General features: G+C 45.0%; 1 protein-coding gene across 1 annotated transcript; it reads right to left on the bottom strand.

Annotated features, from left to right (window-relative positions):
- Nucleotides 1–58: 58 nt before the first annotated feature.
- On the bottom strand, nt 59–11,340 carry LOC149284760 (regulation of nuclear pre-mRNA domain-containing protein 2-like). Its single transcript, XM_089496368.1, has 12 exons — nt 11,184–11,340; nt 5,710–5,839; nt 5,458–5,558; nt 4,618–4,673; nt 4,357–4,483; nt 4,067–4,242; nt 3,393–3,681; nt 3,228–3,269; nt 2,922–3,140; nt 2,466–2,660; nt 204–2,158; nt 59–112 (listed from the first exon to the last, which is right to left on the bottom strand). The coding sequence occupies exons 1-12, from the start codon at nt 11,275–11,277 to the stop codon at nt 59–61; spliced, it is 3,438 nt and encodes a 1,145-aa protein (XP_089352494.1). The 5' UTR covers nt 11,278–11,340.
- Between the last annotated feature and the right edge of the window lie 2,084 nt (nt 11,341–13,424).

The following is a 13,424-nucleotide window of genomic DNA, read 5'->3' on the forward strand; positions in this document are numbered from 1 at the left end:
TCTTTCATTACACCTTGGTGGACAGTGCCATGATCCTGCGTAAATGGACTTCTCATGTCTAGACGTGGTGGAGGTGAAAATGGTATGCTGCCATGTTCTGGAGGAAGATGACCTGGAAATGGATTCACGTGTTCTCCAGGTGGAGGGTGAGCAACATGAGATAAGGGATTGGGAGGTTCCACAGAGGACATGCGTGCAGTTACAGGAATGTCTCTCCCAAAGAGACTTCCATGATCAGGAGGTGGTGGCCCAGGAGGTGGGCCGGCACGTTCCATTTGAAAAGCACCACCATGCTCTATGGGTGCACCCATGGGTGGCGGCGGCAAGTGATGTTCAAAAGGTGGCATATTTTTTGCTCTGAAGTCACCAGCATCTGGAAATCGTGGTAAGTGGTCTTCATACTGAGTTTTAAATCCTCCACTAATAGATGGTGGATCATCAGCACTACTTGAAGGACCATCATCAAATGAGCTACCTGTGGTTCCCATTTCGTACCAACCCCCTCTACTTCCATCTATCCCATGACCTCTATTTCCCTTCACTCCCACTCTTACCGACTCAACTGTTTTAATAGGCTCCCCTGATAACCTCACGTTACCAGCACTATGATACCCCAGAGTTTCGATAGGTGCACCTTTTTCTTCTGTGCCATCTGATAAATTGGCACAAGATGACGAAACTCTTGTTTCAATGCGGTAATGTTCTTCTTGATGCGATCGCTCCTCAGAAGCCATCCCAGTATGGCCAGGACCACCGACATCTTCATGTAAGCTGGTTGGGCCATACTTGTTTTCATCAGGTCTGTGAGATGCATTTTTAAGCATGTTTTTAAACTCCATCATACTAGAGGCTGAAACAGATGAGCCTGGTTGTTCTACATTTGTCATCGGTGCACAACCGGAAGGAAGATTATTCTTGGGTGCAAAATTATGAGGTCTGTTTTGCAGAGCGTGGGGAGAGTTGGTGTATGGAGACTGTGACATAACAGGACGAGCCACCGGTAAATTATGATTGTCGGAAGGGAAAAATGACTCATCTTTCTTTGGAGAGGGCGTCTTATTCACGTCTAGATTACCTCTTCTTAGATTACGATTTCCATATAGTTCAGAGGTAGGAGACAATGGACCACTACCATCGCCAGAATGGAAAGGACCACGCATAGACTGTGGAAAGGGCTGCCTTCCATAGTCTTGGTTTTGACCGAAGCCAGGGGGCATTGACTGATATTCTGAGGACTCTAAATGGACATTAGGCTTCATGATGGGTTTTGAGGGCCTTTTTTCAAGACTGCCAATGGCAGAAGGAGGTGGACCGGAAAACTCAAAGTCACGATAGTCTTCATCCTCCGGAAACACTGTGTTTGAATAAAACTTGCCCAGTGAGGAATCAAGTTGCAAAGCTTTTTCTATACTATCTCCAGGCTGCCTATATGCATTAGGAGAACTTCCTCCCATACCAAAAGACCTATATGCAGGCATGCTAGCAAGCTTCTGAAATTCACTCTCTTTGTTCAGAAGAGGTGACCTTGTGCTACTAGGTGTAGAAGAGTCAGGGCTTATTATCTTTGATAACAGTGACACAGTATCAACACTGCTTGAAGCAGGTTTGTCCATCATCTCATCTTGAGTAGGCGTACCACTTCTTTCATCACGCACCGGAGTCCCATCTACATTATCAAGAGAGGTGCTAGAGGAGCCGCGGTGGAACTCAGGAGCTGCCTCAGGCACCGTGTTGGAACCTATGCCGGTAAGAATAGGGATATTCAGATCTAAACCACTGAAACCTGGATTTCCTTTTAAAAAATTATGAATCTTCATTTCAAGGCTTGACGGCTCGGTCGCATCACTGGACTTTGAGGTTTGCGGCACTTGGGTTATGGACTTTTCTGCTGGCATGGGGGGCTGAGATGAAAATGCCATTGTGGTAAGCTGTGGTTTTGAGCCATGGCTGACAGGAGTTTTTGCGACAGGCAAGGAGGAGGATTCTGAGTTAGAGGATGGTGTTGAGTAACCAAAGGTTTTAGGGACAGAAGGAGTAACAGAAGTTGTGATAGTTCTGTCTTTCATGGTCGACAAACCACTGTTCACTGGTGCTGTCGAAGTGCTGTGTGTTACGGTTCCACTCGACATAGCGACGCTTTGAATAAATGAAGAAAAGCCTGAAAAACAGAATAAATGTATTACAATCACATATGTACTACCAGCGCCCATAAGACAAACCGTCCTTAAAAACTATTCAGGTTATACAGGAACGTGTGTTGCCGAAAACACATACAAAGGTGGATAAAAAAACAAAAATTCGACAGCAGAAAGAATGATTCGGCTCATGTAGTCCCCATGACCATGTAAAGGAGAGCAAACAGAAGAACATAGCAAGGCGAAGGTGAACAAAACAAACAAAAACCTTTTATTGCTGTTAACACTATAAATTGATTCAAAACCAGATTCCTGATTCTCAGCATTTACCTTGCAAGGATGGTGTGGATGTGACTTGTGTTTTAGACAATACTGAAAGAATACTTTCTGGAGTTATCTCAACTTTCGACAGAATGTTTGCCAGCGGGTTTGATTGACCCTGAGCAGGGGGCTTCAAGCCACCACCCAGATTTGTGGTAGGCGTTGTCGGCGTGCCAGGAGAAGGCTTGCCTGCAGGGCTAACACCTAAAAAAGCAATATCGGTTAAGTACAAATCATGGAAGATGGGAAAAGGGAAGCATTTTGTAGGCTACATTACTCTAGATCGTTACAATGCATGCTATTTTTAGTTTAAAGTGTTGAACGGCACCGAAGTATTAAAGATTATACATAATGGGCAGGTGTAACAGCATGTGCAGAACATTATACATGATTTCAGTACTTCACCTCTTTAAGGCTATATGTTGCCACATTGGAATAGCGAGCCAAAAACTGCCAATAACTCACCTGTATTTTTCATAACAGAGGTTAAGCTACTTAGGATGGAACTTATCTTCCCCAGGTCTACATTGGGCAGGTTTGGCAACGCAAGGGGCATCGAGGGGGCGATTGTCGGCGTGGTCACCGGTTTTGCCGGCGCGGTTTGAGCTGTAGGTGGGGATGTTGAAACAGGTGTGGCGGTTGACACCAGAACAGACGCTGTGCTGCTGATGGGTACAGAGGTGGGAGTCGGGGCAAGGGTGGCCACTGAAGGTGTATTTGTGGAGTCGGGAATTGTTTTGGAAGCCTCGGTGATGTTATTGATGGCTTTTGAAGATGAAGCAGGATGAGTGGGAGTCTCCTTCCTTTCTTCAACTTGAAAAATAAAGAATATTAAATATTAGATTACACAAAAGTGTACATTAAAACTAAAACATCTAAAATATGTGGTTTCCATCAAGTGAATGCTCTGCAGTAATTTCAATTCAAAGAACCTACTAATAATATTGGGCATTTCTTCATCTGCATCCACATCCGACAGCTCCATGTCCTCTACAACACGGTTGTCCTTAGGAGGTTCCGGAGAGACAGCTGGAATGGGCTCTGGTTCTGGCGATAAAGGGCTCTCGGCACCCATGCCTTGGAATGGCGATTCAGAGCCAGTTGGAGATGGAGCATCCATTGTAGGTGAAGGCATTGGGGATTCCTCTGGGTCTGGAAGGCTAGCTTTCAGCTGGTCTAACTTTTTCTTTAAGTTATTAACCCGATTGGCAAAGGTTTTATAGGCCTGAATAACCAAAAACAGAAGAAAAAGCAATGCGTGGTTGGTACTAAATCACGTTTGTCACATGACAATGTCGAGTCGCTGCACGTAGGTACAGATCATACAAATTTCCTGGACGACGACAAGTTGATAAAACAGATCAGCTGCCACAATGTAAGGGTGCTTTACCGTTTTGATGGAAACTAGCGGGTATGCTAAGCTTACAGGCTCCGCGCGCTCATCTGGTCTAGCAGACAGACATGTTGCCAGCCAGTCGAGCCCAGGGTATAAAGTATAAGCCCATTAAGTGGTATCTTGACTGCCTACAAAGCTGCCCACACAGAGGAGACCTCATTCTAAAAACCCCATTCTGCAGTTGCATAAACGTCTTTCATCACCAGTTACTTACATTAACCACAATTTTAACTTCCTTGTACTGGGCTTCGTAAAATATGCCAGCGTTCTCCAAAGCGTCTGTCAAAGAAGGTCCGTTTTTCACTTGCTTGTCAAGAATATTGACAAACTCTTCGAGTTTCGCGCTGGCTTCTTCAAAGTCTTTTGAAAACTTCTTTCCTCCGGCTTTATCTAAACCCAAACATGAGAAAAGAGAACAGTTAATGCGACCTAAAGCTACCTCCTACATCCCAGAAGATAACACGGTGCCAGAATGACAATCACACAGAGAGCGCGTGCGCGTACCTTTCAGTCGTTTCAATGTCTCTGTGCTGCACACATCAACTCTCATGTTAGAAAGTTGTTTTTCTTTTAGGTCAACGTGATCCACAGAACGCTTGAATGTCGCCAAATCATCAATCAGTTTTTGGGGCTGTAATCAGAAGAAAAAGTAATATAAAAAGGGTTGGAAAATGTGCTTTTGTTGAACATGGATCTCAAAGGCAGGTTTCTATTGACCAACGGTGTTCGAGCCAAACCAGAATGGTATGAACATTGGAGGCTTACCCGAAACTCAGCCACAATCTTCGACTTCAGCGCAGCTTTGCTATTTGTGGCAACAGCTGAAAAAAGGAGAAAAAAAATTAGGCCTTGATAGGGATTTCTGATTGGTGGAATACGATTAAATTAACAATTACATTTACTACAGATTCTTAACTTATAAAACTTTAGCTTCAGGTTTCTGAAGTAAAAAGAGGAAAGTAGGAGAACTAACAAAAGCGTCACACCGGTACTTGTGGGACATCAAGAGAGCAAGAACTTTAATGACTATTTTCTCGCACGCAAGTAGAGGACAGAGCAACCCGCAGAGCTTCATCTGTCATGCCTTACGCAGCACCACGGGGAACAGACGACATGACGGATGCAATAACGCGCAGTGACAAGGCAAGGTCCAGTACGGGAGACCGGTTACATTTTTTGATCCAAAGTGTCGGCTCTAACCAAAAGCATTAGTGCCCTGGCTGCCGTACCCGGCTGTCTTACCTTCTGTCACCTTCTCAGCCACTCGAGCACGAGAGCTCCGGCTTCTCTCACTCCTCTCACGCTTTCCCCATGCTCCACCTTTAAAAAAGACACAGACGGACATTTCCAAAGAAGTGTCTTAAACAATACATTTTAATATACGTGTTATTTAAAGAACAAGACATCCGCGCAGGAGTTTCAATAAAACGTTGGAAAATAAATAGGTAAATGACTTCAAAATACTACTTCCTGATCATCGGAACGGGATGAGGTGTATTCCCAGTACCCCTATATCACCAACTACTTGGCAAATAAAATGCTTTACCTCAGTACATCATATATAATAAATAATCCATGAGGCTGTAAAGAAGTGAAGCTACTTACTTAAACCAGATCTGAACGATGCGATGGTGTCTTCAGAGTAGACGTTCCTCTCCTCCCATATCTTAAAGATTCTCTCTACAGCTTTCACCACGGACTGGTCCCTGCGCAAAATAAATAAATATAAACGTATAATGAAAGCATTTACATTACACAGCAAACATTTTAAAGAGTAATAAAAACACAGCAGAAGAAACGACAAGCTTTAGGCCGTCTTCTGAATTCTGCTCAGAAGTACAGCTGGAATCTACTCACCTGACCAGAGAGGCTGCCTCAGGAAGGGCTTCGGAAAAGGCCTCCCGATACACAATTGCATTTTTCCTTTTGCAGTTCTGTATGACATCATTCGCTAGATAGAAGAGGTTCAGGCGATGGGGGACGGACGCTGAGAAAGAAACAAAAAAATCATGGAAAATCCGCATACGAGAGGCGAGCGCCAGTCATGGGACAGACGGCAAGCTTGAGGAGAGCGCCAGTCATGGGACAGACGGCAATCTAGAGGAGAGCGCCAGTCATGGGACAGACGGCAATCTAGAGGAGAGCGCCAGTCATGGGACAGACGGCAATCTAGAGGCGAGCGCCAGTCATGGGACAGACGGCAATCTAGAGGCGAGCGCCAGTCATGGGACAGACGGCAATCTAGAGGCGAGCGCCAGTCAAGGGACAGACGGCAAACTAGAAGAACGCACCAGTCACGGGACAGACGGCAAACTAGAAGAGCGCACCATTCACGGGACAGATGGAAAACTAGAAGTGCACGCCAGTCACGGGACAGACGGCAAACTAGAAGAGCGCGCCAGTCACGGGACAGACAGCAAACTAGAAGAGCGCACCAGTCACGGGACTGAAGGCAAACTAGAAGAGCGCGCCAGTCACGGGACAGACGGCAAAGTAGAGGAGAGCGCCAGTCATGGGACAGACGGCAAAGTAGAGGAGAGCGCCAGTCATGGGACAGACGGCAAACTAGAAGAGCGCACCAGTCACGGGACAGACGGCAAACTAGAAGAGCGCACCAGTCACGGGACAGACGGCAAACTAGAAGAGCGCACCAGTCACGGGACAGACGGCAAACTAGAAGAGCGCACCAGTCACGGGACAGATGGCAAAATAGAAGAGCGCACCAGTCATGGGACAGATGGCAAAATAGAAGAGCGCGCCAGTCATGGGACAGACGGCAAAGTAGAGGAGAGCGCCAGTCATGGGACAGACGGCAAACTAGAGGAGAGCGCCAGTCATGGGACAGACGGCAAACTAGAGGAGAGCTTCAGTCATCAGATTCAGTTTAATAGAGCATCTGTGGCAAGCTAAATCTGACAAAGCCATTTCTAACATGTATTTCACTTTAACCGCCACATAAGCTTCCTGAACCTACGTGGAAACTTACTTGTCAAACATCTCTTTGCAATCATACAGATTAGTATATACGTAGTATTATATTTGTGGTATACAGTATATATATCGTATACTACAGGAGGTTGCGTCCTACGCAACCCTTCTGAGGACACACATCCTTGTGCCTGTTTATTAAGTAATACGAAGCCGATAAGTAACACGATTACAAGCGTTTAAATCCATACAATAATTCCATATTATATACTACTGCTTTTACAGCGCTGCGGAATACGATGGCGATATATCAAACAATAATATCCCACTAAATGGAAAAAGGAGGGTTAATATCCGAGATTGCCTCCTCTTCACATAAGTCTTGTCTTTATCAAGCGTCACACCTGACACTAAAGCAGTACCGGCTTTACATAGACGTTCTCAAGGAAGAAAGCCACGCGTTTAAACGGTTCCTTTTACCAGCATCCTGTGTCCCAAAGACACGAGCCCCGGGGACACGCAGAATTCACCGACGCCGGCTATCGGCAGGACAACAGGAACCGATTACGGCTCTTAGGAAAGTTTAACATACAACGCTAAACCCCTCCATGTGATGAACACACACAAGGTCAGAGATTACCCCACGCCGGCAACCAAACGCACCCAAGGCAACAAAAGCCCTTTAAAAAGGATTACGCAACCCATCACTAACTACCGGGAAGGGATCAACCCAAAAGCTGGTTGCCCAAAGCAAGCCGTTAGTAGCCATGGCTCTCAGCCTCAGGCCCTGAGAGTCTGTATGGCGCAAGTTTCCCATCTATATATATTAACAAGTCAGCACGCATAACGGGGATAAACCTACAATATTCCACGGAGGAAGCCGACAATTATAACATTTCACTGCCATTCAACTCAGAGGCTTAATCAGACAGCGTAATAAACTGGGTTTTCAAACAGACAAATCTTTATTGACAGTTACATTTGGTACGCTGCATGTAAGATGCAAACAGAACGAAGACTTGTGTTAATAGGAATAAAGCCAACGCTTAAGCTGCCGTGTTCTATAGAACGGCTCTAAAGAAGTACGTTACGGCTCTGAGGGATCACAATACACAAGCTTAACAAATCTGTGTAACTTCACAGATGTTACTCCGACGGGCCCGTTTAATGCAAAGAGGAGTAAAAACGCATCTAAAATTTTTTTAAGATAACTTAAAATAGGAACGGTTTGCTTCCCTATGACACGGTGACATTTACAAGCCACATCCACAGGAAGAGTAAGCAGTGTTACGACGACACAATACACAAGAGATCACACAATTACCCACAAGCCACAAAGGTACAACCACACCACTCTCAGCCAACCTAATGCATGGAGTAAACGCTGTGTATCTTACATAGAGCTTCCTGGTTTTGCTTCACGGCTCTTAAAACTCTTGCCAATGCCTGCCAACGGTGGCACTGCAGGCAACGCAACGGAAGACTGTTGCTCCACATTATGGGAAGGGAACAGGAGCCGCTCGCATCCTCACGGGAAGAGGAAGCCCACGACGTGCTCTGTGAATTTATTCTTAATTAAAAATAAATGAAAAGCCTGTTCTAGCTGTATTGTCTCATATATATCATGGTCTCTGCTTCGTATCTCAAATCTCCGTAACACATCCATCAAAATATAGCGTTATACAGCTGGGGTTAACTCAACAAAATGTGTTCCCACAGATTGCAGACGTTACCCTATTACTGCCAACACATCTGCCAGAAATCAGCACATCAAGGGTGTGATAATATATAGCGCCAACACTTTCCGCAGAGCTTCTTAAAGTGCAAACAATGGAAACGTACTAGAAAATATATACATTAGGTTAAAAAAATATATACATTAGGTAAAGGGCGCTTGGCTCACAGGCTTACACTCTACCAAATTTACCATTGAACACCTAACAGTATATCCCCCATTACATATATATCGCTAGATGAATGAACCCCTCGGCCAACATTACACCGCAGTGCTGTCAGAAATAGGTTAATGGCTATAAAAAATAAATAGTACTATGGGATATATTCAGCAACCCGCTTCGTTCTGGGTCGTAACAGTAAATATTTTCATAATATGTAACAATATTGCTCAGAGCTGTCCAAATCTGTCAGTTTGTTTTGAAAATAGACAATTTAGATAAAATGTATCGCAGCGGCAGAAAGGGAGTAAAGGAATAGATTTGTTCCAAGTGTGACATAATACCGTCGTTTCTCATCGCTTCCTGCGGTGACTTATCTGTGATCTTTCGTACGGGAGCCTTTACCCGCAAACAAACCCGAACTACACTCTGTGTATCGGACCGTGAGGGAATAATAAATAAATATCTAGTACTCTTACATTAAAGGAACAATAAATATCTCATACTCTTAAACGCGCTGTCAAAAGAATAAAATGATTAACCCTTATGTCTGTCTTCTGGGAGCAAAACGGATTCTATAGTCTGTGGCACCACCAGAGATTTAAAAGCACTCTATGCAGGGGCACAAGATGCCAAAATTATATGATATATATTTCTTCCTGTCCATTATGTGTGTGTGGGCATGTATAGCTATATATATATGTATAGTATGTGCGTGTGAATGTATATCATATATATTACGTGTCCATGAATGTATATTATACATGTGTGTGTTCTAGAACTGATGTGTAGCGGATTATTTGTAGTCGAATTACTTGTTAGACAGATATATAGATACAGAGTAGCCTGTAATACCCCTGCTAAAAAAAAAACAAAAAACTGTAAGCAACAAACGCAAATATGAAGGTGCATGAATTCATCCTAAAGAGATGATTGTACAGAGAAGCAGAACGAAGGCATCTCTCTTAATCCGCATTCTATTAAACATTCCCGATAAAAGCCCCGTGATACCCCTAGCAGAGCGTAACAGGGAACATTAAACACACATCACCAAAGCCACCTTCTTCGGGAGTAAAATCACATTATTCCCGTGGTTTTAAGACGCATTCATTTCCTTATATACACAAAGCGGCATTTTAGAACCAACAGAACCCACATTCCCAGTCCCCTCACGGAAGCAGATTCTGCGCTCTAGAGTCCAAAACGCTGCGTGAAAAGCCCGTGTGCCGGGGTCTCCCAAATCATCAGAACAGGGAAAAAAAACACACACACATCACGCAAACCGCCATCTAGTCGCCTGTTCCTCCTACTGTAAAGACTCAAACCTTAATCAGCCGTTGGTCTTGTATGTCTATCCTGTGCCTTCCCTCACTATATTATTATCTTTTCTGTATATAGCGCCAAGTGTTTATGCAGCGCTTAATACAATACATATGTTCAAGGGGTCTGACAATGGACAGACTAGTTACCCTCTACGGCTTTTGCTGGGAGGCGGTTCCACTTATCTACCACCCTCTCAAAAGACACATTGAATTCCATTTCAGATGCCTGCGGTTAATGATTTGAAGGATATACTGGTATATTATATATATATATATATATATATATAACTATAAAGGATATGCTCTTCTATATAAACATGCGAATGGGTTTTGGTGGTGCGGCGTTACCATATTTACAGGAATAAGCAGGCCATTTCTGTAGTGTAAGTCATGCTTTACAGCAGGCGGCCCCACCGATGGCACACGGGTCCTGAAAAACCTGAACGCAGCCCCTAGGGAAGAACACGTTGTCGGCGTGTGAACACATGCACTTCGCTCATAACATACGTGTGCCAAGAAGCCAGTGGCCGCCTGGGAGATAAACGCTTTAAAAGCGAATTGTCACAAGTCTGCCGGAAAACCGGTGATCTGAGACACAAACGCAATTTTCCTCCCCGATCCCCGTAAAACAGGTTAACACAGGGTACCCCCGAGAGCTGCCAACGCGCTAACTGCCAAAGCACACGCGTGTGCCCAACAACCACTGAGACACATCCAAGACCCCCAATACACTGCCAACCACACATCACGGTGTAAGCACGTAATACGCAGACCGTGATCCGCGCACCCGGGAGCACAATCACACCGTAAAGACCCGGCCAGCGCCAGGGAAACGGGGGCAACCATCTGCACTCAGCGTGCGGGGGGGCTTCGAAAGTTACAGGAGATTTCCGGAGCTCACACGTCTCTTTTTCAAATAGAATAGAGAGACCTCTGAGGTCCTCAAAGTTTATGGGACTTTACTCTTTTCAGAACCTCAGTGGTCTCTTCTTTAGATGGAACGAACAGGAGAACACCGAGGTCCCAAAAGCCTACGGGACTCTACACTTATGGATGCACGCGTCTTCTGCGAGTAGTATGAACGAGAGACCTCTGAGCCTAGTGAAACGGCACTCCCATCAGCCTACGCTGTCCCCTGCCCCATGACCCCCGGATGAATGATGGCGGCGGCCCGGCTCATACTCACATCTCCGCAGCCATTTCAGCCAGTAGTGCACGACGGTGCCGTGGTGCTTCTTGTTCTCGATGCACCAGGAGGACAGGCTCTGAATGGACTCCATGGTGTTGGTCACGGTCTGCAGCTTGCGGTCCAGGGTGGCCTCCAAGGCCCCGACAGAGGCCTTGCTGCTACCTCCGGCCGCCATGTTTACCCACAATCCCCAGCGAGCTCCGGAACGGACGGGGAGGGGGTTAACGGAGAGCAGGTGGTGGGGGTGAGTCCCGCTTAGGGTATGTGTGGTGCTGGAGGGGTCAGGAAGGCTTTAGGGGGTAAATCGAGACCCTTCCCGGGGGCTGGTGGGAACTCAACCTTTAATAGCGTCTATTACCGGGGGAAAGGTAGATAATGCATGAAGGAGCGGTAATCAGCTGCCTCCGACCGCTGGAACCAGCAAAACACACCCAGGCGAACAGAGGGGCAAAAGGGGGTTCTGTGAGGGCAAAATGCGTCACCACCAGGGGCAAGGCAGTCCGATCGAAATAACAGGAGGGGAGGGAGCGCGTGTCCGGGGAGCGTACGCGCACACCTCCAGAGGCGGGGACGCGTACGTCACGAGCACGCCCCCTGGAGACACAAACGCAGCTCATAAATGGCATTATATATACTCCAGAGTGACTTCTATACCTGCCAACTGTCCGTTTAGTGTGACCAGCCCGCCCGCCTCTTTTATAGCAGCTCAGAATGTTTGCTGGGTGTGAGGGTATCACAGCTTCTACAGCCCTAAAAACCCAATAATGTGCATAGAAACTGCGGAAAATGTCTTTATTAAGTCATAGTATATAATGGCAGTTATATGTTCTGAACAAATGGAGATATGTATATGCAAATTGCAATTAGAACCAGTATGGGCCCTGATCCCCTAGCAAGGGTAACCAATACCCCTAAAGTAACTCAGCCTTTTGCATCAAATGCATCAAGTTCCATAAAGTGTTGCGACCATAACCAATCATCACCAGCCAATCACTTTCACTGAATATCTCCATTATATAATGTGTTGGTTATATAGAGTATATCCTCAGCGTGACAGGAGTTGGGGTCACATCCGTGATACTGGGCCCCCGGTTCTAAGCTACTTTTATAATATCGTTAAAAGGAATCTTTTATTGCCCCAGCCCTCATCTGCTGCAGTCCAATTCTTGCCACTGATTGGCTGCTTGCAGAACATATAAAGGGAGCAGGCAGCTATTGCGGGCATTAAACTAACCCTTACCCTATTCAATACGCATTGCTCCAAAATGGCAAAAAAAAAAACAAAAAAAAAAACTTGTCTGAACCAGAAGCTGCAGCCCCGCTGCAACAGAACCCCCTCCCCTCTGTATAAACTATTCCTGAAATCAGTGGGAATGCTTTTCCATATGCTGTAGCCAAGTATATCGGCTGCAGGGAGATGTGTTGGGCTTAATACATCTCCTACATGGCATTTAGCCGAGGGGGCAGGATTTCCCACTGAAATCAACGAGGGGGTCTCAATTTCACAACAGAAAAAGTTCTCCTTTATCAGAAAACATCCCGTTTCTAACTTCCAAGAAGTAAACTAAAAAAACCAGAACTTCCATAAAAGAAAATCTTTTTATTAGGTCATAGGATTTGGGCTAAATCCCCTTTTCCTACACTGGATTATAAAGGTCAGAGTCAGTGCGTAGCGGTGTTGTTATACACAGGCGTCCCCCATATTGGCCCTCCGTCCACAAACAGTAATCATACACTACATGAAAATAATAATAAAATATATCAATACACCGAGACTCGACTAACATCGGCAACTTTAAGCCTGGCCGAGAAGAGCAGCCTCCTTAAAACCTCTTGGCATGTATTCACACATACAAATCTTTATTTACAAACATTTTGATGATCAAAGCCATCCTTAGATAACCCCAGAAATGTTAACTGTCAATAAAGATTTGTGCACGAACATTAGGGAAGAACTTGCGCAGAGCATTATGGGTAGTGTGAAGCCGTCAAAAAGGAAGCCCCCAAAAAACCCAATCATTATAATAAACTATAACTATATAATAATACATCTATGACCCAATCACTAGCTCCCACTTTTTTTTTTTTTTTTTAGCTTTAATGGGAATGAGAAAAAAAAAAAGAAATCTTGTTACTAATAAGGCTCAGGTTCATCAAAATAAACTGATTTAATAATAGACAGCGTCAAAAAAAAAAAAAAAAAATCAGCCTTATTCTTTACCAAAAAAAAGGACAAAT

Source organism: Sceloporus occidentalis, unplaced genomic scaffold (genome assembly GCF_023333645.1).
Source record: "Sceloporus occidentalis isolate IW3139 unplaced genomic scaffold, rSceOcc1.0.p SCAF_89, whole genome shotgun sequence".
NCBI classification, from domain to species: Eukaryota; Metazoa; Chordata; class Lepidosauria; order Squamata; family Phrynosomatidae; genus Sceloporus; species Sceloporus occidentalis.

Excerpts from the sequence above, each read along its gene's own strand:
- LOC149284760 (XM_089496368.1), bottom strand. The coding sequence starts at position 11,277 with ATGGAGTCCATTCAGAGCCTGTCCTCCTGGTGCATCGAGAACAAGAAG. Across the intron at positions 4,243-4,356 it reads GACATTGAAACGACTGAAAG|ATAAAGCCGGAGGAAAGAAG; the intron begins GTACGCGCACGC and ends GTTTGGGTTTAG. Across the intron at positions 2,661-2,921 it reads CTCTGTTATGAAAAATACAG|GTGTTAGCCCTGCAGGCAAG; the intron begins GTGAGTTATTGG and ends TTGCTTTTTTAG.